Source organism: Parambassis ranga, chromosome 9 (assembly GCF_900634625.1).
Source record: "Parambassis ranga chromosome 9, fParRan2.1, whole genome shotgun sequence".
In the NCBI taxonomy this organism is placed as follows: Eukaryota; Metazoa; Chordata; class Actinopteri; family Ambassidae; genus Parambassis; species Parambassis ranga.
The window spans coordinates 11,878,590-11,900,716 of record NC_041030.1 but is presented as its reverse complement, the minus strand read 5'-3'; the positions used below and the strand labels follow the sequence as shown (position 1 = coordinate 11,900,716).

The following is a 22,127-nucleotide window of genomic DNA, read 5'->3' as shown; positions in this document are numbered from 1 at the left end:
GGGAAGAAGCGAGTGAGGCGCGGTGTAAATACTGCCCCCCAGTGTTTGTTTCCTGAAACAGCATTCAGCCAGTGTCTTTATTAGTATGAGGCAGTGATGTGTTCAGGGCACCATTACAGTAGTTAGAGTTTCTTGAAGATGTTTCGCTGCTCCTCCTAGCAGCTTCATTAGTTTTGTTTTGGTAGGGAATAAAGTCCACAAACTAAGGACACCTGTGTGTGTATATACACACATATACAAATATACACACACACACACACACACACTCCCTTTCAACTGAAGGAGACATTTATTTTTTGGAACTTCTTTAATGGTCTCAAGCTTAGTTTAAAAACAATGGAAAGTAAACTTTGACATAGTAAAAAGGCTGGTAGTAAACACAAACATATTTACAACACTGAAACTCTCTAGTTCAGATGAATGAAAATCTAGTGAGCAGAACAGAATGCCAACATGAACTCCACACATTCTACAGCAAAAACAGGAAATAAGAAAGCTTATGGGTGGGTTTGTAGTTAATTGATGCATGTGCAAGAAAGGCTTTAAAGAGAAGTATTTAAAGTGCCGTCCAGTCAATGGGAGTCTTTCCAGATTTCTTCAGCAGCTCATTGGCCTTTGAGAAATGTTTGCACCCAAAAAACCCTCGATGAGCAGATTGAGGAGAAGGATGCACCGCCTGCAGGACATGGTGGCGTTTCTGTAAAAACATAATAGTATAATAGTATGAATTCTTTATAAATAGCTTCAGCTGTAAAACAACAAGTGTGGACTTACCCTGTTTATGGCAGCGCCTTTCTTCTGAGCGTATGCTCCCCACAGCATGAAGACAAGGCCTTCCAGGTTGTTGCTGAGCCACTGCACCACAGCATCAATGAAGGTCTCCCAACCTTTATCTTTGTGGGAGTTGGCCTGGTGCTCACGGACAGTCAACACAGCATTGAGCAGGAGGACACCTGAGGGGCAAGGTCAAAGGCGCAGATTTGTTAGTGACTTCTTCTTGTTGAGTAACTGTGTGTAAACATCCAACAGACTGCACTTTTTAAATACCCTGTCTGGCCCATCCGGTAAGATCACCATGTCGAGGATGAGTGAAGCCTTTAATATCAGACGCCAGCTCTTTGTACATGTTCTCCAAACTGGAAATGAAAATGATCACAGAGTTCAAGTCAAGAAACTGACAGTAAAAAGCTCATTCAGGAATCAGAGGTTGGAAATTCAAGCTCTAGAGCCTGATAGATAGACTGCAATCTACTTCCACCAGAAACACAGAAACAGCTTCAGACCTGGGTGGAGGAGGCACTGGCCTTTTTACACTGAAGCACAATCCATGGGCTTGGTTAGGGCCATGATACGGATCCTGACCTAGAATCACCACTTTGACCTGCAATCAAGGAACACAGGCAACAAATGTGTCACAGAAATTATATATAGCAAAACAAATCTGTGCAAAACTGAAAGTGAATTATTGGACTCATATCTCCTGTTACTAACATCTGCTGCACAATAAACATCCACTAAAGAGACATTTGTCAGGATAACACATTTGGTTAACAAACAAGAAAAACGGACCCTGAGCTATTAGAAAAAAGTGGGAATGACACGTGGTCTGCATGTAAGTGACTGTCAGACTGTGTCAGGCTGAACTCACATCTCTGATGTCACACATCTGTGTCCAGGTGAAGACATCTTTAGCAGGTGGGTACACAGTGTGACGTCTCCTCTCCTCAGAAACAAAGTTCAACAGCTGTGGCAGAGTTCATGTGAAGTTATTACAACACAACGTAAAGGATCATGTTGCATGGTCATATCAGTGTCATCCTCCTACTTGTTCAAAATAGGGCTTTCTGAACTCAGCAGACAGTTCGCTCCTCCAGCCCTTCCTGAACCCTCGTAGTGTCTGAGCGTCAGCCATTTCCAGCGCCGCTCTCTTGGTGAGCTGATCTTATCTAGCTGCTCCAGGTACAGAAGCACAGGAGACGGATTGGGCTGCTCTGGCTCGACCACAGAGGCCTTCTGCTTCTTCTGTATTACTTTTGGTGTGTTGGGAAGAACACAAAGCTGGTGAAAATGTGCAACCAAAAGAGAAACTGGCGGAAGAAACCAGAGAAACCGGAGAAACTGCCGACTACATGGTGCAAACATGCTCGTGTTGGAGTAGTAACATTCAAGAAGAACAGAGTGGCAGGAGTGTCGTCTGCGAAACTTGAACACACACCCTTTTAACTGAAGGAGGCAACGCCTACTGATTCGACAAGAAACATTTATTTTTTGGAACCTCTTTAATGGACCCAACCTTTTAGTTTAAAAAAAGGATAAAAAAGTAAACTTTAACATAATAAAAAGGCTGATAGTAAACACAAACATATTTACAACACTGAAACTGTTTAGTTCAGATGAATGAAAATCTAGTGACCAGAACAGAATGCCAACATGAACTCCACACATTCTACAGCAAAAACAGGAAATAAGAAAGCTTATGGGTGGGTTTGTAGTTAATTGATGCATATGCAAGAAAGGCTTTAAAGAGAAGTATTTAAAGTGCCGTCCAGTCAATGGGAGTCTTTCCAGATTTCTTCAGCAGCTCGTTGGCCTTTGAGAAATGTTTGCACCCAAAAAACCCTCGATGAGCAGACAGAGGAGAAGGATGCACCGCCTGCAGGACATGGTGGCGTTTCTGTAAAAAACAAAAGTATTAGTATGAATTCTTTATAAATAGCTTCAGCTGTAAAACAACAAGTGTGGACTTACCCTGTTTATGGCAGCGCCTTTCTTCTGAGCGTATGCTCCCCACAGCATGAAGACAAGACCTTCCAGGTTGTTGCTGAGCCACTGCACCACAGCGTCAGTGAAGGCCTCCCAACCTTTGTCTTTGTGGGAGTTGGCCTGGTGCTCACGGACAGTCAACACAGCATTGAGCAGGAGGACACCTGAGGGGCAAGGTCAAAGGTGCAGATTTGTTAGTGACTTCTTCTTGTTGAGTAACTGTGTGTAAACATCCAACAGACTGCACTTTTTAAATACCCTGTCTGGCCCATCCGGTAAGATCACCATGTCGAGGGTGAGTGAAGCCTTTAATGTCAGACGCCAGCTCTTTGTACATGTTCTCCAAACTGGAAATGAAAATGATCACAGAGTTCAAGTCAAGAAACTGACAGTAAAAAGCTCATTCAGGAATCTGAGGCTGGAAATTTAAGCTCTAGAGCCTGATAGATAGACTGCAATCTACAGTGTCTTCCACCAGAAACACAGAAATAGCTTCAGACCTGGGTGGAGGAGGCACTGGCCTTTTCACACTGAAGCACAATCCATGGGCTTGGTTAGGGCCATGATACGGATCCTGACCCAGAATCACCACTTTGACCTGCAATCAAGGAACACAGGTAACAAATGTGTCACAGAAATTATATATAGCAAAACAAATCTGTGCAAAACTGAAAGTGAATTATTTCCTGTTACTAACATCTGCTGCACAATAAACTTCCACTAAAGAGACATTTGTCAGGATAACACATTTGTTTAACAAACAAGAAAAACGGACCCTGAGCTATTAGAAAAAAGTGGGAATGACACGTGGTCTGCATGTAAGTGACTGTCAGACTCTGTCAGGCTGAACTCACATCTCTGATGTCACACATCTGTGTCCAGGTGAAGACATCTTCAGCAGGTGGGTACACAGTGTGACGTCTCCTCTCCTCAGAAACAAAGTTCATCAGCTGTGGCAGAGTACATGTGAAGTTATTACAACACAACGTAAAGGATCATGTTGCAGGGTCATATCAGTGACGTCCTCCTACTTGTTTAAAATAGGGCTTTCCGAACTCAGCAGACAGTCCCTGCATCCAGCTCTCCCCGAACCCTGGCGGTGTCTGAGCGGAAGCGAGCCTTTCCAGCGCCGCTCTCTTGTTGCGGGCGATCTTCTCTAGCTGCTCCGGGGACAGAAGCACAGGAGACGGGCTGGGCTGCTCTGGCTGCACCGCAGAGGTCTTCTGCTTCTTCTGTATTATTTTGGTGTATTGGGAAGAACACATAGCTGGTAAAAAATTTGCAACTGAGAGAGAAACTGACGGAAGAAACCGCCGACTACATGGTGCAAACATGCTCATGTTGGATTAGCAACGCCCAAGAGGAACACGGCGGTGGTTGTGAACGCAGCTTACGTCGAACCAGTCGCGGGAAAGTGAACCTTAACTGTGTGCAGTGTAAGTGTTTTAAATGCTTAATAACATCACGTTTTAGCATTGCAAGCTACACATAATGCTAAATTGGCACATGATACTCACCGGCTCCTTGGCATCCTCCTCCGTTTCATTTAACTCCTTAGAAACTCTCTTCTTCGCGACTGGCGAAAAAAATGAATGAATAGTTTTCTGTCCAATCATTCTGGTAAAAAACACTTCGGCGGTAAATTCCGTAAACTAACTGAAATCCAATAAATACGAATACAAAAGCAAAACAGCAGTATGCTGCTCGGAAACTCAAAACTGTCCCGGTGGGATTAAAAGTTTCGCGCCTCCATACAGTGACGAAAGCAGTTATGATAATGAGCTGAGTGCTGTTCAAGACAAGTCAGGCGTTCATGTTTGCTAATGTTTGTCGCAGGTAGGCTACAGCACCTAGCATTGACGTTACACAAACAGCATGTAGACACACAGCGTATTTTTAAGTGGTTGCCTTGACGTGATTCTGTTAAGCTAAACAAAATGGTCCACAAAACGGGTAAGTTTGGGACATTTTTCAACAAAAAATGCATCTGTTCCGAAACTGTGAATCCTCAATTGTAGCAATGGTATTTCTGATTTCCCAACATTTCCGGTGTTAATGTTTTTTGTTTGTTTGTTTTTGTTTGTGCATCTTCAAGGTATATAAATCAAACACAATGGAAAAGTTTGTGATTCTTGGACAAAATAAACGCTCATGCAACAGTGATGCTGCAACAAGGAAGAAGATAAAACGGGGAAAAGATGACAGAATAAAGGAAGAGGAGGAGAAGAATGCCGAGGAAGATGAGGACGAGTTCTCTCATCCTGTTCCCTGGCAAAAAATAGAGGCAGAGGGACTTGACTGTGATTATGTACTGCTTTTCTCCAAAGAGGAAGCAGACCACCTTTTTAAACAGCTGGAAGAGGAGGTGGTGTACTCTACAGGTACAATAACCATGTTTGTGCACAGTTGTGACCAGAGGTCACAGTGCAGCTAAAGGATGTCATTTTCCAGGGGAAGAAGCAAAGGTCCAGGTGTTTGGAAAGGTGTACGATATACCAAGGAAACAAGCAACGTATGGAGACACAGGTTTAACTTATACCTATTCTGGCGTAACACGTTTGGCCTGCCCATGGACTCCAACATTGGAATACATTCGGGATGCTGTCACAAAGGTAACGGGGCAGACATTCAACTTCGTCTTGGTCAACAGGTGAGAAATGTATACTATCATATGTCATAGGTTGAGATCAGTTTAATGTTGAATGTAATAATCTGTCCACCAGGTACAAAGATGGGCAGGATCACATGGGTGAGCACCGTGACGACGAGAAGGAGCTGGACCCCCTGTCTCCCATTGCCTCCGTCTCCTTGGGAGCAGCACGAGACTTCATCTTCAGACACAGGGATGCTCGAGGAAAACAGAGCTGCAGGCAGATTGAACCTGTGAAGCTGGAGCTTGCACATGGAAGCCTGCTCCTCATGAACCCACCGACAAACACCTTCTGGTACCACAGCCTTCCTGTTCGTAAGAAGGTCCTCATACCTCGCATTAATCTCACCTTTCGACGCATCCTGCTGAGTGATGAGGACAAACCAAGGCATGATGTACAGGAGTGCACTGTCCAGACTGGTCAGAAGTCCTCTGGCTAGACATCACAAGCTTGAACTGTAAATCATGCACAGACTTTTCCTAACAGGTCATGTTTAAATGAGCAGTGAGGTTTTGTTAACAGCTAACATTGTTAGAGAAAAAATTAACAATAAAATAATGCAGTTTACTTCCTCTCTTTAAGTACAGACTTTGTTAGCTACCTACCCAGTTGATATACAGTACTTATAAATAAAGCTGCTACTATAGATTGCACTGTGAGGGTCTCCATAACCCCTCACAGCAGAAGGGTAATGGAAGAAAGGTGGGGTTGGGTGGATAGAGAGAGACAGAAAGATTCCCTTTAGGACTTCATAGTTCTCCTGAAGAGTTTTTCCTCTTCTACTCTTGTTCTTTACATTTTCCTTCCAGTGATTTTTCTTCAGGCGTCTCAATCTTCCTGCAGAGATTTCTTCTCTGTTCACAACTACCGGTATGTACAGTTATCCCCTTTTGTGTTTTTATATTTATCAATGGCAGTGTCTAAATGTTTCTGGTAGGAACACTTCAATTGGATTAAGGTCACAACTTTGGTCTTGGTCATTACAAAATTATTGTTCTTCTTTAACCATTCTTTTGTGTGTTTGGGGTTGTTGCAAAATGTATTTTTACTTTCAAAATTGATGTTGTGTTTTTTTAATATCTGAAAACAATCACCTTTACAGATTGCACACAAAAACACATAATCTCATGAATATACATCAGTGCAACCTGCAGACATTGGAAATGGCAGCTAATGCAGAATTAAAAACTTTTCAGGCTAACTTGCTCAGAGACTTGTGGTCATCTGGTTAAATCTCAACATTATGCCAATGTATCACATTTGCGGTAGCATTCATGGTTTCACATTCTACAGAATCTCGAGCATTAAAGACAACGTGGCACTTTCAACCTCGAACGTGCAACTCTGCACATCATGACTGTGTGAAGATCATTAGGGAAAATATCAAATGTAATAATGTCTGTCGTGCAGTTCTGTTTACACACACTGCTGGGAATGATAAAGCAAACATAATCAGAGTTTAGGAAGGTCGACCTGTTTATATCTCTGAGAGATCCATGTCACTGACTACTGTCTGCACTACAGGCTGGCCAAACTAACAGGAACACCTCAGAGTGTATTGCACTCAAATTTAACACCAACAGCATCATGGAAAATGCCACAGAACTTTATCGACACCTCTGACAGCATCAACAAAAATAATCTAATCTTCACATATGAACAGTGTATTGCAGGGCTATAACCTTGGTGCACGCTTCATTGTCAGGTGTTCCTGTTCACTTGTCCCATAGAAGCCAGAATTACACAAACTGTTACATATGTCAAGGAAATGTAGCACAAATAAATGAAGATATCTGCAGGTCCATCATCTTTGGGATTAAAAGAATCCTGCTCTGAACCCGAGCAGCAGGCTAAGTGTCCACAACACATCATAAACTGACCTTGACATGTTGTGATCCACAATCCAAAATTATTAAAACTCAAGCACGGCTTTCCTCTATGGTCTCATCATCACACAACGACCTGTAAGTAACCGCATTGTTCACTGGCACTTTAAGTGTGACAGTTTGACAGTAAACACTGAAGTCAGATTTACTAAGGGGAGAGGCTGAGCCTCTGAACTCTCTCATAGAAGAGCATATACGCATTGGAAGACAGCACCTCGTGCAGGCTGGCTTTGCGTACAGAGTCATCTGATACCCACAGCCACTGGGAGCTGAGGGGTGAGGAGCAGCGGAGTGACGAAGGGCTGCGGCGGTACGTGACGAAATGTCCTGAGTGCATGTCACCGTGGTGAACCAGCACAGCTGTGAGCTGGAAAAGGTACTCTGCAGAACTGTGGAAATAAGGACAGTGGGATCTCACTACAGGCTGTATTTAAATAACAGATGTTGCAACAACATCAATGACACGTTTCAGAAATCAAATGAGGACTATCTTCTCTTAATATTCAATACAATCTTGCAACCACAGAGCCGTTCCCCTGCTGGTTTTTAAAACTTAATTGGTTTCCCTTCTTAAACTAAACCACTGATCTCTAAACTCTACTCTAGAAAATAATGCCTCATTTTGATTCTCACCAGTTTCTTGTGCAGCCATCTTAATTGACAAGTTTCATCTTTACATTATTTTTTGCCAACCTTTACTACAGCGCTGTCTTACTGTCTTACTGATTTTTACCTGTAGTCATATGTGAGGCTGAGCGGTGAGTTTGCAACAGGAGAGTGAAGAAGAACAGACGAACAGGTTCCATTGGAAAAAGGTTTGTTGTTGTTATGATGCTCTGCATCTGGAAGACACAACACAACAAATACATGATGAACAATTAAAAAAACCTGAAGCAGATATTAGATATTGTTAACTCAACACTCCCAGCATACCGGTGCCATTGGCAGTGAGCTTCTCTGTGGAATCATCTACACTTTCTGCCTTTATGGCTTTTGGAGCACACCTGCTCCTCTGTGTGGATGTGCTGTGTTTGTAGCGATCCATTGATAGATATTCTGTGAACTGAACGTGCTCCTGTCGTTTGATGGGGGTTCCTTCACTGGACCACGTCAGTCTTTGTAAATGGATGCAGAGGCACTGAGGGAGCTAAAAGGGACAACATCTGTCATTTAGGAATAATAATAAGTCTGGGTATACAGGGATATTAACTTGGATAAACACAGGCAAATAACATCTCAAAACATTGATATTTACAATGACATGATGAACACACTTGCCTTTCCTAGTTTTAGCTGTTTAACAAACGTTGTCCTCTGGCTTTCTAGAATTTGCCCGTTCATTGTGGTCCCTTGTTGAAGCTGAGAAGGAATAATCAAAAACAAGAAATCAGCAGAACAGACTGAACAAAGTCACTTCTGGTGTAAAAACAATGACCCAGTTTTCTGCTTTGAGTGAATAAAGTAGTCACAACAATTTAAACAGCAATAAATGTACCTTAGTGCAGTTTTCACACTCCACTTCTTTGATAGTTTCTGAGGAGATAAAATGCTGAAGACACTGATCTAGAGAAATAGGCCGACCCTGAGAAACATACAATAAACATAATGACATAATGTGTATGAAGTGCTGACGCTATAAGAATAATTGCCTAATATATATATATGACATTTTTGCTCACCCACTGAGGTAAAGGGATGGACAGAGAGAGGCTCTCAAATGAGTCATACCGCACTGGACTCTGCAAAAACACAAAGCACAGGTCAAAACACTTCTTTGATGAAATGAAAAGTTAACTTGCTTGCTGGTAAAACACAAATAAACTCTGTTGTAAGGAGCAGGCCCAGAGGAGGACTTGGCGGTGGAGAGTAGGAGTTTGACCTTTGACCTGACCAAGGCTATAAGTAAAGGATTGCAGGTGTGAGAACCCCCTCCTCCACTAACATGCAGCAGGCTCCACTGACATCAACTGTTTGAATATATGCTATATATACATGCAATCAGCACTTCTGTTTAAGTTAATACATAATGTATATTTCTTTAGTTTAGTGATAACCAGCTTCAGTTGTCGTCTGCCTCAACCTGCCAACTTGCACCAAGTATATAATAAATGGATTGGATTGAACTGGATCATTTATCTGGTGTTTAACTGTGTCTGACTGCACAACCATAGTGCCCATCCCCTGTCCTTGGAACCAGCCTCAACAGAATAGTCCTGCTAATGTTAAATTTCACCAACTTACTTGTAGTTCGCAGTGCTTGCATGACATGTTGCTTGTTAAACGCCCATGAAAAGGATGCTGAAACTTCCAAGGACTTGGTATTGGATGAAGAGGGGCTGCCAGAAAAAAAAACCATCAAAACGGATTAAACATACTTGTTCATACCTTTATGGTCATGAAGGCTCTGTGAGGTGTTTTTCATCCTACCTCGACTCCTGCAGGTCATAGTTTTCTCATCTTGATCAGGGAGACTCTGGTATAAAATAATCACACAGAATAACTGACCTCATTTCCACAGACTGACATTTTGGATTACCAAACTGAACACTTGTGTGCTAAACTTGTGTGTTAAACACAGAATTGATGAAACATGCCTGAGAAATGTGTGTATTTCACATTGCTACACAGATATGCAAGAAAAGAAATGAACACTTGCCTCAAGGGACTGCATGTCAAACAAATGAGCGATTTTGGGTTGACGATCCAGCTCCTCCTCCAGGGAAGATGTAAGAACATGGAAAAGTTCATGTGCATCCTAAGAGGAAATAAACAAACTGTTATGACTTTAAGAGGACATTGCAGCACACAATATAAACATATATATAAATCAAAAACTACCACTCAGGAGACTTATGGACTAACCTGCTCTTCAAATGAACTTATGTGCCATCGGTACAACCTGAGAACATCCAGAAGGCATCCAGCATCAAGTACATCTTCATCCCCAGGCTCTTCACTGGACAGAGCTGTAGTACAGAAGCAGCCCCCATGTGAAAAACATGAATGAACAAAACATGTTGTGAAACACTCCTTATTCATCGACAGACAGGTTTTTGGTACCTTTAAGAAGCTGAAGCAGTGTCGTCGACAGCTGGTTGTCTTTGCCTGACCTGATCATAGGCAAACCTGTAAACTTTTCCAGCCACCTGATGAAGGACGGACATGCCGCCAAGCCTTGAAGCAAAGAGTTCAGGAAGCAAGTGTTGCCCAAGTTTAACAGACCTGGAACCATACCTGTTGGTGGAACACAAGTCATTGTAGATTACAACAATATACCTAGTGCCCTGCATATTATCAGTGTAAAACATACTGATTCTTACCTCTCTTTCTTCTTTTTCTCACTGTAATTGGTCCCCACAAAACATATACTCCGGCTGCAATCGCAGCAGCTATCCCGCCAATTACACCCCAGTTTTTTATCATCTTGTTTCTGGAATAAAAAAACACCACAAAGTTACAACACAACAGTCAGCAACATATATTCTGTTGTAAGGGAAGGTTTGGCATGAATATTTGTTTAACCAAACTACGTTAGTATACATAGTTCACTTTTCCCCAACACTTATTTTTATCTTGGATGCTGTGGTTTGTAATTAACTGCTTTTTGAAAATTGAGATGCGTTTCTAATATGTTAAACTGCTATACACTCTGAGTGAATGGTGCTCTGCTGTACTAGAACTTTTTTGAAAGTGGACACATTTGTTATGCTTAAGGCTACTGTGGATTTGTAATGCTGTTCTATATGCCGTGACTCTGAGCTCTGAATCAGGCACAGACAAAACAACAGAATTAATTCCGTGGTCTACTAACTTGTGATCCAATTAGTTTATCTGTGGAAAAACAGGGCACCGACGCGACTCCTGCTTACATCAGGCAAAGCCTTTTATCAACAACCCAAATCTGCCAACAGTCCAGCTTCAATGCTGCTTAAAATATCGATTAGCGTCATATACACCACTATGCATTAGCATTGTGCGTATTATAATACATTGTCTCCGTTATTAATTACCCCCACCTTACCGGCGTGTAAAAACGAACCATCTCCCCAGTAACAGTATACACACACCGGAGAGGAGAGAAGCTAGCTTTAGCCTTTATGCTAACTTACCGACAACGCCGGGGTCAGGCTGCCCTCCGTGCACTATGTCCCCTCCACTAACAAACATCCAAGCGGCTATCTTCAAATACAAGTAGAATATCTCTCTAATGTTACCGCAGACTTCCGAGGGCAGCTTTAGTAACGCCAACATTAAATCATACTGCGTGTCTGTGTTGTCTGCGCATGTTACATTTCAGGTTTAACGCCGAGCGACGTCGACTCGTGGCACACATTAACTAACGTCCTTGTGCACTAGAGACAAGCAATGGCTGTTGTTTGCCAAGTGGAGAGATTTTACCTGACTGTGGGTCCGGTGCCAAGAAACTCCCCAACGAGCTTATCGGAGCTTTCGGGTCTACACCACAACATTGTCCTCTCAGTCCGGAACTCTCGTCATTGGTGATGTGTTTCAGGACGGACCCACAGAGGAGCGTACTGATGCGTTACACCGTTGACAATCCGACAACAAATGTTTGTGGCGCACAAGTCTCAAAGATATGTGACCATGTTCAGGCTAGAGGTATTTTTTTCTTTTAATACAGACACTATAGACAGCTTTATTTATTTTACATTATTTTTGTACCATTTTAAAGATGGTGGCTTCAACTAACCATAACACAGGTTATCAGATTTTTAATATTTTACATTTAATAATTTAGGAAAACAAGTGTCAAGTAGACTGCTAAATATATTCTGAAACTAAATATACTATTTTTTATTATAAGAATACACAGCTACATTATTGTTTAGTTACACATAGTAACATAGTAGTTCAATTCCAGTTGTAATGTGTGTGTTTGGAATATTTTCCTAAATGAACAATTGGCTAAAAGGCTGTTAATGGATGCCTATACATTATGCAATCTAGGCGTGTTAGGAGTAAGCAATTATATAATTATACAAACTCGCATTACAGTATGATTGTTAGTTGTTTGCATGCTATTCAGACTCTGTCTCTGTGTTAAGTCATGTGTCGTCAGCAGTCATGTAGTCTCAGATCCTCCTGAGCTCGTCCACTTTCCTCAGTGTGTGTGTGTGTGTGTGTCACGCTGTGACTCGCACAGGGCGGCCTCTCATTGGCTGTCGGCTGACACCCGGAGCAGGTCGCTCTCCGCGGTGCTGAAATCGCTGCTCGTCGTGATAATGTAAACGGCGATGAGGCCAAACGGAGCGTCAGCCAATAAACACGAAAATGGACGATGATCTGTTCCAACTGAGACAGCTGCCGTGAGTACACTGCGATCTACATGCCAACGCTGTGTGTTTCATTCGTCCATTTTTTTAAAACCAATGACAGCGTGTTTGTCCGACGCCGTCGCCCTCTGACAGCTTGGCATTGTGTTTGATTAGCTCGCTGGAACAGAAATAGCCTGACATTCCTAGAAGCAGCAGTTATTTAACAACACATACGCATTTATATACACAGATGTGTTGACAACAAGGAGGGATGAAATCAGAATGACCTCGCATCTCCAGGCTCCGCTGCTGGTGCAGTTTGTTTACAGTCGTAGCATTTTAATAAAAAAACTATTTAGCTGATATTTTTACCACAGGATGCTGGTTTACAGTGATTTTAGGTCTGATAAGTTTTCTTTCCTAACTTGTTAGTGCTCGCTGTCATGACTCAGTACCTAACGTGATTTATTTCAACACTGCTGCTCATTAAGCTAAAGGCTGGCCCACGGGAGTCTAGCCTGGTAATAACAAGATATATCCAAAGTCACAAAGTCAAATCTTCTTCAAGAATTGCATACATAATGTTTAATATATTAAACTGTTATAGCTCAGATTTAAGGGAAAGTCTCAGTATTATTTCCACATGCATTCTACCTAAGGATGTTGAAAAGAAAATTATAGAGTTAAACAGAAAAAGACAACATCCTTGGACATAGTCTCATCTGTAGCATTGCAAGTAGGCTGTGTTATGTAATTACAGTGATTAACACATCACTGCTGCTTCAGTCTGAACACACGATCAATTATCCAGGAAGGATGGAGGAAGATTGTGCCTTAAAAAAACATGTATGTCTCTGGTATTTAACCCTGATATGCATGCCAGCTGCAGAGGAGAACTCTAAGTTGGCCTGACATGGTTCACCCATCAGATGATAATACCACCTATTCACAAAATTACAGCCAGAAAAAAACTCATCACCTAGGCAACAGCCTCTGGTTCTCATTTGAACTCATCTTTGCCCTGACTGTAGTCCTCTGAAGCTCTGCTGGCCAGCAGCCATGGGAATAGGTTGATCCTTGTGGACTTTTTGAAAAAAAAAAAACCTTTATACCCTTATCTTTTTTTCTTTTGTAGTGTTGTCCGTTTCCGTCGCACAGGTGAGAGCACTCGCTCTGAGGAAGACGTGGAGAGCAGAGAGCAGGATGTCAGGATTGCAGAGCAGACTGATTTGGAGTCTGTGGCACTCGCAGAGGGAGCTCCAGTACCTCGCGAGTTTGCCAACCCGACTGATGGTACAGTTTGTCAGTTTGTTTGGCTTTCAACTATTTTCCAGTTAAAATCTTGCAAACATCCTTTGAGATTGCTATCTTTCATCTTTCCTCAGACACATTCATGGTAGAAGATGCCGTAGAAGCCATAGGCTTCGGGACATTTCAGTGGAAACTCTCTATTCTCACTGGTCTGTCATGGGTGAGAAAGCTCTTTAATCAAATAAAAGAACACTATACAGACCATGAGGTCTACATGCTAATCTGCTGTGTGTCTCTGTGTATTCTGTTTGCTCAGATGGCTGATGCGATGGAGATGATGATCCTCAGCATCTTGGCCCCACAGCTCCACTGTGAATGGAGACTGCCAAGCCTGGAGGTGGCACTGCTCACGTCGGTAATAGCTCTCTAATGTCTGTAAAGTGCTCCTGTTCGCAGTGCTGTTATTATTCTGATGCTAGGTATTGATCCAGAGCTTTGAAATAAGTGCTTGTATTGAACAGTTAACAGCATGTGGAAAAGCAGAGCTCCTAACAGTGTTTACAACGCAGTCAAATCCTAATTTAGACCCACCCTTCCAGTATAATACAATGCAAGATGCAAACATGGGAACTACAGTAGCTTTTCTTACAGGTACTGCAGAGAAGCATTGAACAGTGCATATTTTATTGTTAATATATTGAGATGAAATGGCCCCTAAAATTAGTTTGAAATGTAATATATAATACATTTAAGCTGCTTGAATATGCCCTCTAGCACTGACATCATTTTCTTGATGCAGGCAGTGTTTATCGGGATGATGATCAGCTCGTCTCTGTGGGGAAACATCTCTGATAAATATGGCAGAAAGACAGTAAGTCCTAAAAAAACATGTGGATACGACTTGATGTATGTTTTTTCATTGTAGATGTACTCTAAACAAAACATTAGATCACTATTATTTACGAAGCAGCTTGTTATGTTTTGATTGTGTGCACAGGGTCTGAAGATGAGTGTGTTGTGGACAATGTTCTACGGCCTGATGAGTGCATTTGCACCTATATATGGGTGGATCCTCGTGCTGCGTGCGCTGGTAGGCTTTGGCATCGGAGGAGCCCCACAGTCGTTGAGTACCCCTTACTCATCATCTCAATTAATTACAGTATATGACCTGTGTTGGGTTTAATCATGTGTTCATCATCAAGTGTTTCTCTTTTTCAGGGTGACGCTGTATGCTGAGTTTCTGCCGATGAAGTCCAGAGCCACATGCATCCTGCTCATTGAAGTATGGATCATCTTGTACAATTGCTTTATACATATGATACTTCTTTTGATCTAATACTTTGTGTACTGCTGTTACAGATATTTTGGGCCATTGGCACTGTGTTTGAGGTCCTCCTAGCCATCCTGGTGATGCCCACTCTGGGCTGGCGCTGGCTGCTTGGCCTTTCCACCATTCCACTCTTCATCTTTGCCATCCTGTGTTTTGTAAGTACGATGTTCCTTAAGCATGTAGGATTAGCACATGTTGTTTTATTATGTGACATGTTTGTTTTTGGGGCCTGCAGTGGCTACCAGAGAGCGCTCGATATGACGTGTTGACAGGAAACCAGGAAAAGGCTCTGGCCACACTGAAGCGCATTGCCACAGAGAACGGAGCACCCATGCCACTAGGGAAGCTAATCGCTGCCAGACAGGTGCAGGCTGCTTCTGCAGAACATGTATTGAATGTAATGAAACCCCTTCAGATCATTTCAGTAGTAACTTTGTATTGTATGGTCTTCTCATTAGGAAAATCGTGGGAAGATTCAAGACTTATTTTCATCACACTTCCGCTGGACCACAGTTCTCCTCTGGTTTATTTGGTGAATGACGGCCTCACTTCAGTCACTGATTTGACTTTTTATCCTTTTTTTGTCCTTTAATTTCCAGAATTTGAATAAGCATGGTTCATTTGTCTCTACAGGTTTGCAAATGCCTTCTCTTACTATGGTCTGGTGCTGCTCACCACTGAGCTGTTTCAGGAGGGAGGAGCATGTGGAAGTGAGTCATGTGAAAATAACACCGTATAAGCTCGAACGCAGTTGTAATTTATGATTAAAAAGCTGGTGCTCTTGCCAGATAGCTGTGTTCATTCATCCTGATTGTTGTTTGATATCTCCCTCTAGTGTCAAAAGGAAATAAAAAGGAGCTCCGATGCAGCTTGGAGTGTAAATATCTGAATTCTGATGACTATAAAGATCTACTATGGACAACTTTGTCTGAATTTCCAGGTACACGTCACATCTCACGTTTAAAGAACTCACTACTGGTCTTTGGACTAATAACTATGTTGTTGATTAGTATAAATGATCATGATATATTATTGAATAATATGATTGAGTAATGTTGCTGATTATTTCATTACAAAGGACTGCTGGTGACTCTGTGGGCTATTGATCGATTGGGGAGGAGGAAGACAATGGCTTTGTGCTTCCTTGTCTTTTCCCTGTGCATCATCCCACTGTATGGCTGTGTTGGGAGGTAATTTGTGCCATATTTAGGTTTTAAAGTACTTTCTGTTCTCTTACTGACTCTGGTTTATCTCTTGTAGAGCTTCCATGACAGTGTTAATATTCATTGCCAGAGCCTTTATTGCAGGAGGGTTCCAGGCTGCCTACGTATACACCCCAGAGGTAAGAGATCCAGCCCAAGTGCAACACTAGCCTAAACAAATCAAGTTAGCTCTTCTCAGCATTTTCTGAAACTTTGCAGGTGTACCCAACAGCAACCAGGGCATTAGGCCTAGGAACAAGCAGTGGAATGGCCAGAGTCGGTGCCCTCATCACACCTTTTGTTGCACAGGTAATACACAGCAAACAGTTCTGTCTTAATAATACTCACACAGTGTAAGAGATTACAAAGTGCAGTTGCCATTTCGCCCCACAGGTGATGCTGGAGTCCTCTGTGTACCTAGCTCTCTCAGTGTACTGCTGCTGCTGCCTCTTCGCTGCCATCGCCTCCTGTGCGCTACCGATTGAAACAACAGGCCGTGGCCTGCAGGAGTCCAGCCACCGCGAATGGGGACAGGAGATGATGGGCCGCGCCTCCTCCCACGGCTCTGGGGGGATCCCCCATTCCAGCTCTGGCTCCCAGGGCTGAGGACACTGCAGTGCAACCCAGAGGTGACTGCAGTGAAGAGGCAAGAGGAGGCTAGAAAGCTGGATCAGCTGTTTGTGGCCCCCCCTTCCATGATTCTTCAGCAACGACATCAGAGTGGCTTCAGACAGCCAGGCAGCACAATATTTTTACAACACATCACAACTTTTTGTCGTTAAACACCATCGCTGTCACACTTCTGCCACTGTTTAGCTGCACACAAGGTGATTAGAAAGACCGAATGACCCACATGAATGCAAAGTGGACACAGTGGATGAGAATTCTAATACTTCAGCCAAAGTATTTATATCCTTGAGAAGTTAGGAGGATGGACGTGACATCTTCTTTTCAAAGAGCCTTAAAACTACCTATTCTTGGTGGCAGGGAGACTACTCTGCTGCTTCAGTTAGCATACTTCCCCTAAATGCAAAAGAAACAGCATTATCTCGGCTGCTGAAATACACTAAATGCCAACTCAGCTTTATATAAGGTGCATTGTTGGAGTAAAGGACAATTCCACATCATCATATCAGCAAATATCAGGCATGAGGAAAATGCAGGTATCAGTCTAATAATAATGAACATACCACATCCTGTCTTGATCAATATGTGGTCATATCATTTATAGCAAGTATTCATCAGGTGATAATAACACCAAACACATCATATATTGCATAATTATTGAACAATCAGATCTTCAACTTAAGACATAATGAGTAAAAAATGCCGTCAACGTAAATAAATGGTGTCAGAAGTTACAAAGCTTCATCTCTAACTTTACTTTTGCACACATGCATTTAGTCGGAGGTCATGCTCCTTGTCTCTGTAAATAATGTATCAATACTTGTTTTAGTTGTTGTCTTTGCTTTTGTTTGTAATACAGGTGATGAGCAGAGAGGGACTTTAAAATATTATCCTACAAGCAACAGAGTAAGCAAAGGTTCATTTTTTTATTTAAAAAAAAAGGGAGATTAAACTGACACAGGTCCAACAAGCCGACTCTTACCTGCCAGTGTTTGAGATGTATCGTGCTGCATTAAGTGTCTGTGTGCACAGATTCTTGTCAATGCACTGGATGTAAATGTGTATGATACTATAGTAAATAATCTTTAAAAACAAGTGTTGCATTCAGGTTGTTCTTTATTACTTAAAAAATTACAGACTTTATCAGTAAAAATCATCAGATATGTACAGTTGATATTTTTAAGATAGACCATATTAACACAGGATAACATTGCTGTGTATGAGTCTAAGTGGGTCTATATTAAGTTACACTAACCTCTTATAGATAAATGATGCTACCTCCACAAAACAGACTGAATGACTTACTAGATTGCTTTCAATGATGGTATATATAAGAAAATATTAATAATCACCAATTACAGCAACAAGAACAAATTCACAAACGAGCTTTTGGACCTTGGCCTTTTTCTTTCATAATCTGACCGAAGAGCCTGGCTGCCTCCTGGGCGCAGCCTCTGTGAATGGTGAGTCCAAAACCTCCATGGCCGTAGTTGTGTATCACCTGAAGGAGTGTTCACATATTTTTAAGCAGACTGACTATTATTTATTTGAAGTACTGATTAAAAGTAATTAAAGGTTACCTCTATTGTAGCTGCATCACATGGTATGGTCTCCCTCTCCAGTCGGACTTTGCTGCGAACGGGCCTGAGGCCAGACCAGTCATCTACGATCTTGGCATGCTGAGGTGAGACAAGACAAAAGCTTGTCACAGGACTGAAGAGAAGAATGGAGTATTCCAAATGTATCAAGCTGTAAATATTTCATCATTGCTTTGATATCAGCTCACCTTGAGGCTTGGTTCGAGCTTACAAGCCTCTTCCCAGATTTTCTTATGGTCAGTGGAATTGTTCTGTTCGCTCCAGTTTCCTACCTGGAAAACGCCACCGACTGTCACGAGACGACTTCTGCAGACACAGACGTTGTGTGCGCGCTGATGAAAACAGCTCCAACTCTGTGGCTTTACCATACAATGCACATGTAGCATACTTTATGCAAATGCAGTGGGTGTGTGTGTTGTGTTACCCTGGAATGATATATGGAGAATTGTAGATTCCTGTACTGTGGGTACAAATCCAGTGCTTCAGCCATGGAGCATCCACCTGAAACAAAGAGAGGGGCAACAAAGGGGAAATAGCTTCCTCTGTGCTTCCTTTTTAAGTTGATTAAATTAACAATTTACAAGCATTAGAATCTGGATCTCACCTTCACTATCTGACCACGACCTGGCTTCAGGTCTGGGTCGGGCTGTAGCTCACCTGATCTCACCCCAGTGCAGTTTATGATCACATCTGCTCCGGCTTCTGCCAGCTGCAAACAGGCCAGGGCCAAAAGACATAACACATGTGGTGAGACATGACACTGTGTGATTCTGTAAAGCAGGGCACCATAAATACTATGATAATAAAAGGTCTTACTAACCTCCTTGAAGGATTCGACTTTCTTATGATGAAATGTCACCCCTCTTGTTTGTAACCTGGAAATAACAAATGATTTTTAATACACACAGTAGGATTTCTGTGTAGACTAGTTGTTAGATAGAAAAAAAAATAACATTACTAAGATTGTTCTTCTCATTCAGGACCTGTCTATGTCCCCTTTTCTGATGCCTGCATTCAGAACGGTTTCTAGTTCTCCACTGCTATTTGCACAATACATTTGAACAACACATTAAACATGTAATGTGGATCCAGGCAAACAAATCATTTCAGCTCTACAGAATGTGATCCATGGTCAACATTGACAAATTTGCTGATTGTTGAAACATTTAGGGATGTCGAGAAGCCAGAATTTGCAAAATTGGCAAAAAAAGAACTCCCATGTGCTCACTTATTGTTTTATTACGTAGTGAATAAATAAACCTACAAAGACGAGGATCAGAGTTCAGTGAGTGGCTCTGCAAAAAAAATGTTTCAACATAACAGTGTCACTACAGTAAAGAGTTAATCACTCACCAGTCCATCAGCCAAGGTAAGTATGATTTACCTTCCACCATGAGAGCAGTGTTGAACCAGCCATAACTGGACAGATAGAAGAGATAGAATGATCCAGCCACACATACAGGTTTCTTTTATACATTGAACGCTATTGTACACAAGCGCATGTGTCTCACTGGAGAATGTGTTTCTGCATTTTGATTGTTTGATATATCAGCTATTTGTGTTTTGTGCAACCTTATGTATGAAGAGTCAAGTTGTTCAGCTGACAGGTAAAAACCCGGCTAAATATCCAGGCTCCTCTTTGAGTGCTTCACCTACTTGTAACCAGGAAACATCTGCAGCTCTCGTTCCGTGAGCCGTCTGAACCCAAGGACGATATCTTTAAATGAGGGATCCTGCAATCAAAAGCAAATCTCTTACAATAAGACCACAACGTTAAACACCTGTCATGGCTGCACCAGTGTGGGAGGTCAGGACACTCTGGAGTATCAGGCCCTCAGTGAGGCCTCTATTGGTGTTTTCCAGCCACTGCAAGCAGCCGTCTATTGTGCGGCTGCACAAAGCTCCACTTCAATGTGACTGAAAGTAATGCACTGTTTATGGCACACTTGTGTAATAAAGTTCTGAGCTTCTTAAGGTTATGTTAACTATTTATACATTTTAATGGTGCAGGACCTTTGTTCTTGGTTGTAAAGGCTCCATAGTGAGGCCAAAAATTGATTTTTAAAGAACAAAGCACTACTCACTGGTGCTGGTTCAGTGCAGAGGTTGTAGCCAGACTGAAGGAAAATACCCATCTTTACACACTCTGGTGAACTGAGCCAGCTAAACAAGTAGTCAAATGTCTCCTTGTTCCATTTTCTAAGATGACACAGTATTCAAGAGTCACTTGTTTTTTTGTTAACAAAAAGGAAAACCATAGGACAGGAAGTGCACTCACGTCTCCTGGATGTTGCCCTTGTCATATAAATAAGGTTGCCAGAAGCCAGCTGCTCCATCGCTGGTGGTCAGTGGAGTGAAACAGTCTGCATACACCTCAATGGTCAGTGGGCTGACAACGGAGTGATACTGCTCATAGATGCTCTGGGCTGTGGACAGGCCTATGACTCCAGCTCCAATCACTGCCACCCGCATGTCTGCACCAACATTTGACAACTGACACTTACTCAATCATGCAGCAAGAAATCCTACATGTAAACATACAATAACACACCACATTTCATAACACCAGTTTATGCAACAAAAACCACAAGGCCTATTTCTGTCTTTTTCTTTCTTTTTTTTATATTATTAATGTCAACCTCTCAACAAACCTGCTGGGTAACTTTTGCATTTGCAACTGTGGATAAATTCTGCAGTCCACACACAAGAGTAATTATGTAACAGTGGGCAACATGTCGGAAACAGTCATTGAAGAGGCAGCAGTTTAAATTCAGTGCAATAAACCAGATCAGATGCACATCTAATGATAATCCCCTCAACCTAACTCAGTATCTGTGCAAACAGTTCCGACTTACCTGCAGACAAGTATTGCACCACGACACAGTATGTGCTGCTGAACTTTGCTACAACTCACTACTAGTCCAGCTGTCACATCAACGTGGGGACGGAGACTGCAGCCAATCAAAAGCGTACGCTGCGTTCACGTCACGCCGTTCAAATCTCGAGTAGAGCTGCCGGGTGTGATTTAAACCAAACTTAACTGGTTGTTCTGAATCAGCTGCGTGTAATACTGACATCTCCTGACATGACGAAGTTACATGACATACTCTAACACCATTAACTTGCACGGTTTCTATTTTGTTACTGTAAGAGATGGCAAATCTGAATTAGCGGTGCCTGTAGTGTTCTTTTCCATTCTGCCCAGGCTTTCGAATGCACCATGATAACACCCTGAATAAAAATGCTCCACTGAATTTCTTAAACATAGTTGTCTGTTGGAGCTCGAGTTATCTATATGTGGGTTGTACAGATGAATAATCAATGATTATTATGATATGATAATGATATCATGATATCATGATATCATAATGATTATTCATGGAAGATTATCTTATATCTTATCTTATATCTATCTTCTATTGATTAAATCAATTTAAATGCTTCAAACTGGGGCATTTCATTTTTTTCAGTTTATTCTACTGTATCTTATTTTTGGTCTACATATATTTATTTCACTCCTTTTGTATTTACTTAAACCCATGA

At 42.0% G+C, this 22,127-nt stretch overlaps 6 protein-coding genes across 10 annotated transcripts; 2 read left to right on the top strand and 4 right to left on the bottom strand.

Annotated features, from left to right (window-relative positions):
• Positions 1-454: 454 nt before the first annotated feature.
• Positions 455-2,061, bottom strand: LOC114441584 (uracil-DNA glycosylase-like). Its single transcript, XM_028414574.1, has 6 exons — positions 1,826-2,061; positions 1,649-1,744; positions 1,284-1,381; positions 1,048-1,136; positions 775-953; positions 455-697 (listed from the first exon to the last, which is right to left on the bottom strand). Exons 1-6 carry the CDS (start codon positions 1,910-1,912, stop codon positions 557-559), a joined length of 690 nt encoding a protein of 229 aa, XP_028270375.1. The 5' UTR covers positions 1,913-2,061; the 3' UTR covers positions 455-556.
• A 185-nt stretch (positions 2,062-2,246) lies between these two features.
• Positions 2,247-4,500, bottom strand: LOC114441661 (uracil-DNA glycosylase-like). Of its 2 annotated transcripts, XM_028414687.1 has the most exons (7): positions 4,281-4,500; positions 3,795-3,995; positions 3,618-3,713; positions 3,264-3,361; positions 3,022-3,110; positions 2,749-2,927; positions 2,247-2,674 (listed from the first exon to the last, which is right to left on the bottom strand). In XM_028414687.1, the coding sequence occupies exons 1-7, from the start codon at positions 4,377-4,379 to the stop codon at positions 2,534-2,536; spliced, it is 903 nt and encodes a 300-aa protein (XP_028270488.1). In that variant the 5' UTR covers positions 4,380-4,500; the 3' UTR covers positions 2,247-2,533. The 2 variants fall into 2 exon arrangements, with proteins under 2 accessions (XP_028270488.1, XP_028270487.1); XM_028414686.1 differs by lacking the exon at positions 4,281-4,500 and having other exon boundaries at positions 3,795-4,128.
• Positions 4,064-6,428, top strand: alkbh2 (alkB homolog 2, alpha-ketoglutarate dependent dioxygenase). 2 transcript variants are annotated; one of them, XM_028414690.1, is made up of 4 exons: positions 4,064-4,199; positions 4,859-5,144; positions 5,215-5,413; positions 5,487-6,428. In XM_028414690.1, exons 2-4 carry the CDS (start codon positions 4,877-4,879, stop codon positions 5,851-5,853), a joined length of 834 nt encoding a protein of 277 aa, XP_028270491.1. In that variant the 5' UTR covers positions 4,064-4,199; positions 4,859-4,876; the 3' UTR covers positions 5,854-6,428. The 2 variants fall into 2 exon arrangements, with proteins under 2 accessions (XP_028270491.1, XP_028270492.1); XM_028414691.1 differs by lacking the exon at positions 4,064-4,199 and adding an exon at positions 4,572-4,716.
• A 43-nt stretch (positions 6,429-6,471) lies between these two features.
• Positions 6,472-11,811, bottom strand: usp30 (ubiquitin specific peptidase 30). 2 transcript variants are annotated; one of them, XM_028414684.1, is made up of 13 exons: positions 11,699-11,811; positions 10,621-10,730; positions 10,361-10,534; positions 10,163-10,266; positions 9,957-10,055; positions 9,728-9,773; positions 9,542-9,636; positions 8,980-9,039; positions 8,796-8,882; positions 8,579-8,659; positions 8,234-8,447; positions 8,034-8,142; positions 6,472-7,689 (listed from the first exon to the last, which is right to left on the bottom strand). In XM_028414684.1, exons 1-13 carry the CDS (start codon positions 11,767-11,769, stop codon positions 7,449-7,451), a joined length of 1,491 nt encoding a protein of 496 aa, XP_028270485.1. In that variant the 5' UTR covers positions 11,770-11,811; the 3' UTR covers positions 6,472-7,448. The 2 variants fall into 2 exon arrangements, with proteins under 2 accessions (XP_028270485.1, XP_028270486.1); XM_028414685.1 differs by lacking the exon at positions 11,699-11,811 and adding an exon at positions 11,410-11,670.
• A 59-nt stretch (positions 11,812-11,870) lies between these two features.
• On the top strand, positions 11,871-17,952 carry svopa (SV2 related protein a). Of its 2 annotated transcripts, none has more exons than XM_028414419.1 (17): positions 11,871-11,920; positions 12,465-12,627; positions 13,712-13,869; positions 13,962-14,047; positions 14,144-14,242; positions 14,627-14,698; positions 14,825-14,949; positions 15,046-15,109; positions 15,187-15,312; positions 15,393-15,521; positions 15,616-15,689; positions 15,791-15,867; positions 15,993-16,097; positions 16,236-16,347; positions 16,418-16,499; positions 16,579-16,668; positions 16,753-17,952. In XM_028414419.1, the coding sequence occupies exons 2-17, from the start codon at positions 12,593-12,595 to the stop codon at positions 16,963-16,965; spliced, it is 1,647 nt and encodes a 548-aa protein (XP_028270220.1). In that variant the 5' UTR covers positions 11,871-11,920; positions 12,465-12,592; the 3' UTR covers positions 16,966-17,952. The 2 variants fall into 2 exon arrangements, with proteins under 2 accessions (XP_028270220.1, XP_028270219.1); XM_028414418.1 differs by having other exon boundaries at positions 11,886-11,920; positions 12,367-12,627.
• A 409-nt stretch (positions 17,953-18,361) lies between these two features.
• LOC114441703 (D-amino-acid oxidase-like) lies at positions 18,362-21,483 on the bottom strand. Its single transcript, XM_028414752.1, has 11 exons — positions 21,440-21,483; positions 20,863-21,058; positions 20,669-20,783; positions 20,241-20,317; positions 19,938-20,003; positions 19,405-19,459; positions 19,189-19,293; positions 19,009-19,085; positions 18,773-18,890; positions 18,567-18,665; positions 18,362-18,487 (listed from the first exon to the last, which is right to left on the bottom strand). The coding sequence occupies exons 2-11, from the start codon at positions 21,054-21,056 to the stop codon at positions 18,362-18,364; spliced, it is 1,032 nt and encodes a 343-aa protein (XP_028270553.1). The 5' UTR covers positions 21,057-21,058; positions 21,440-21,483.
• Between the last annotated feature and the right edge of the window lie 644 nt (positions 21,484-22,127).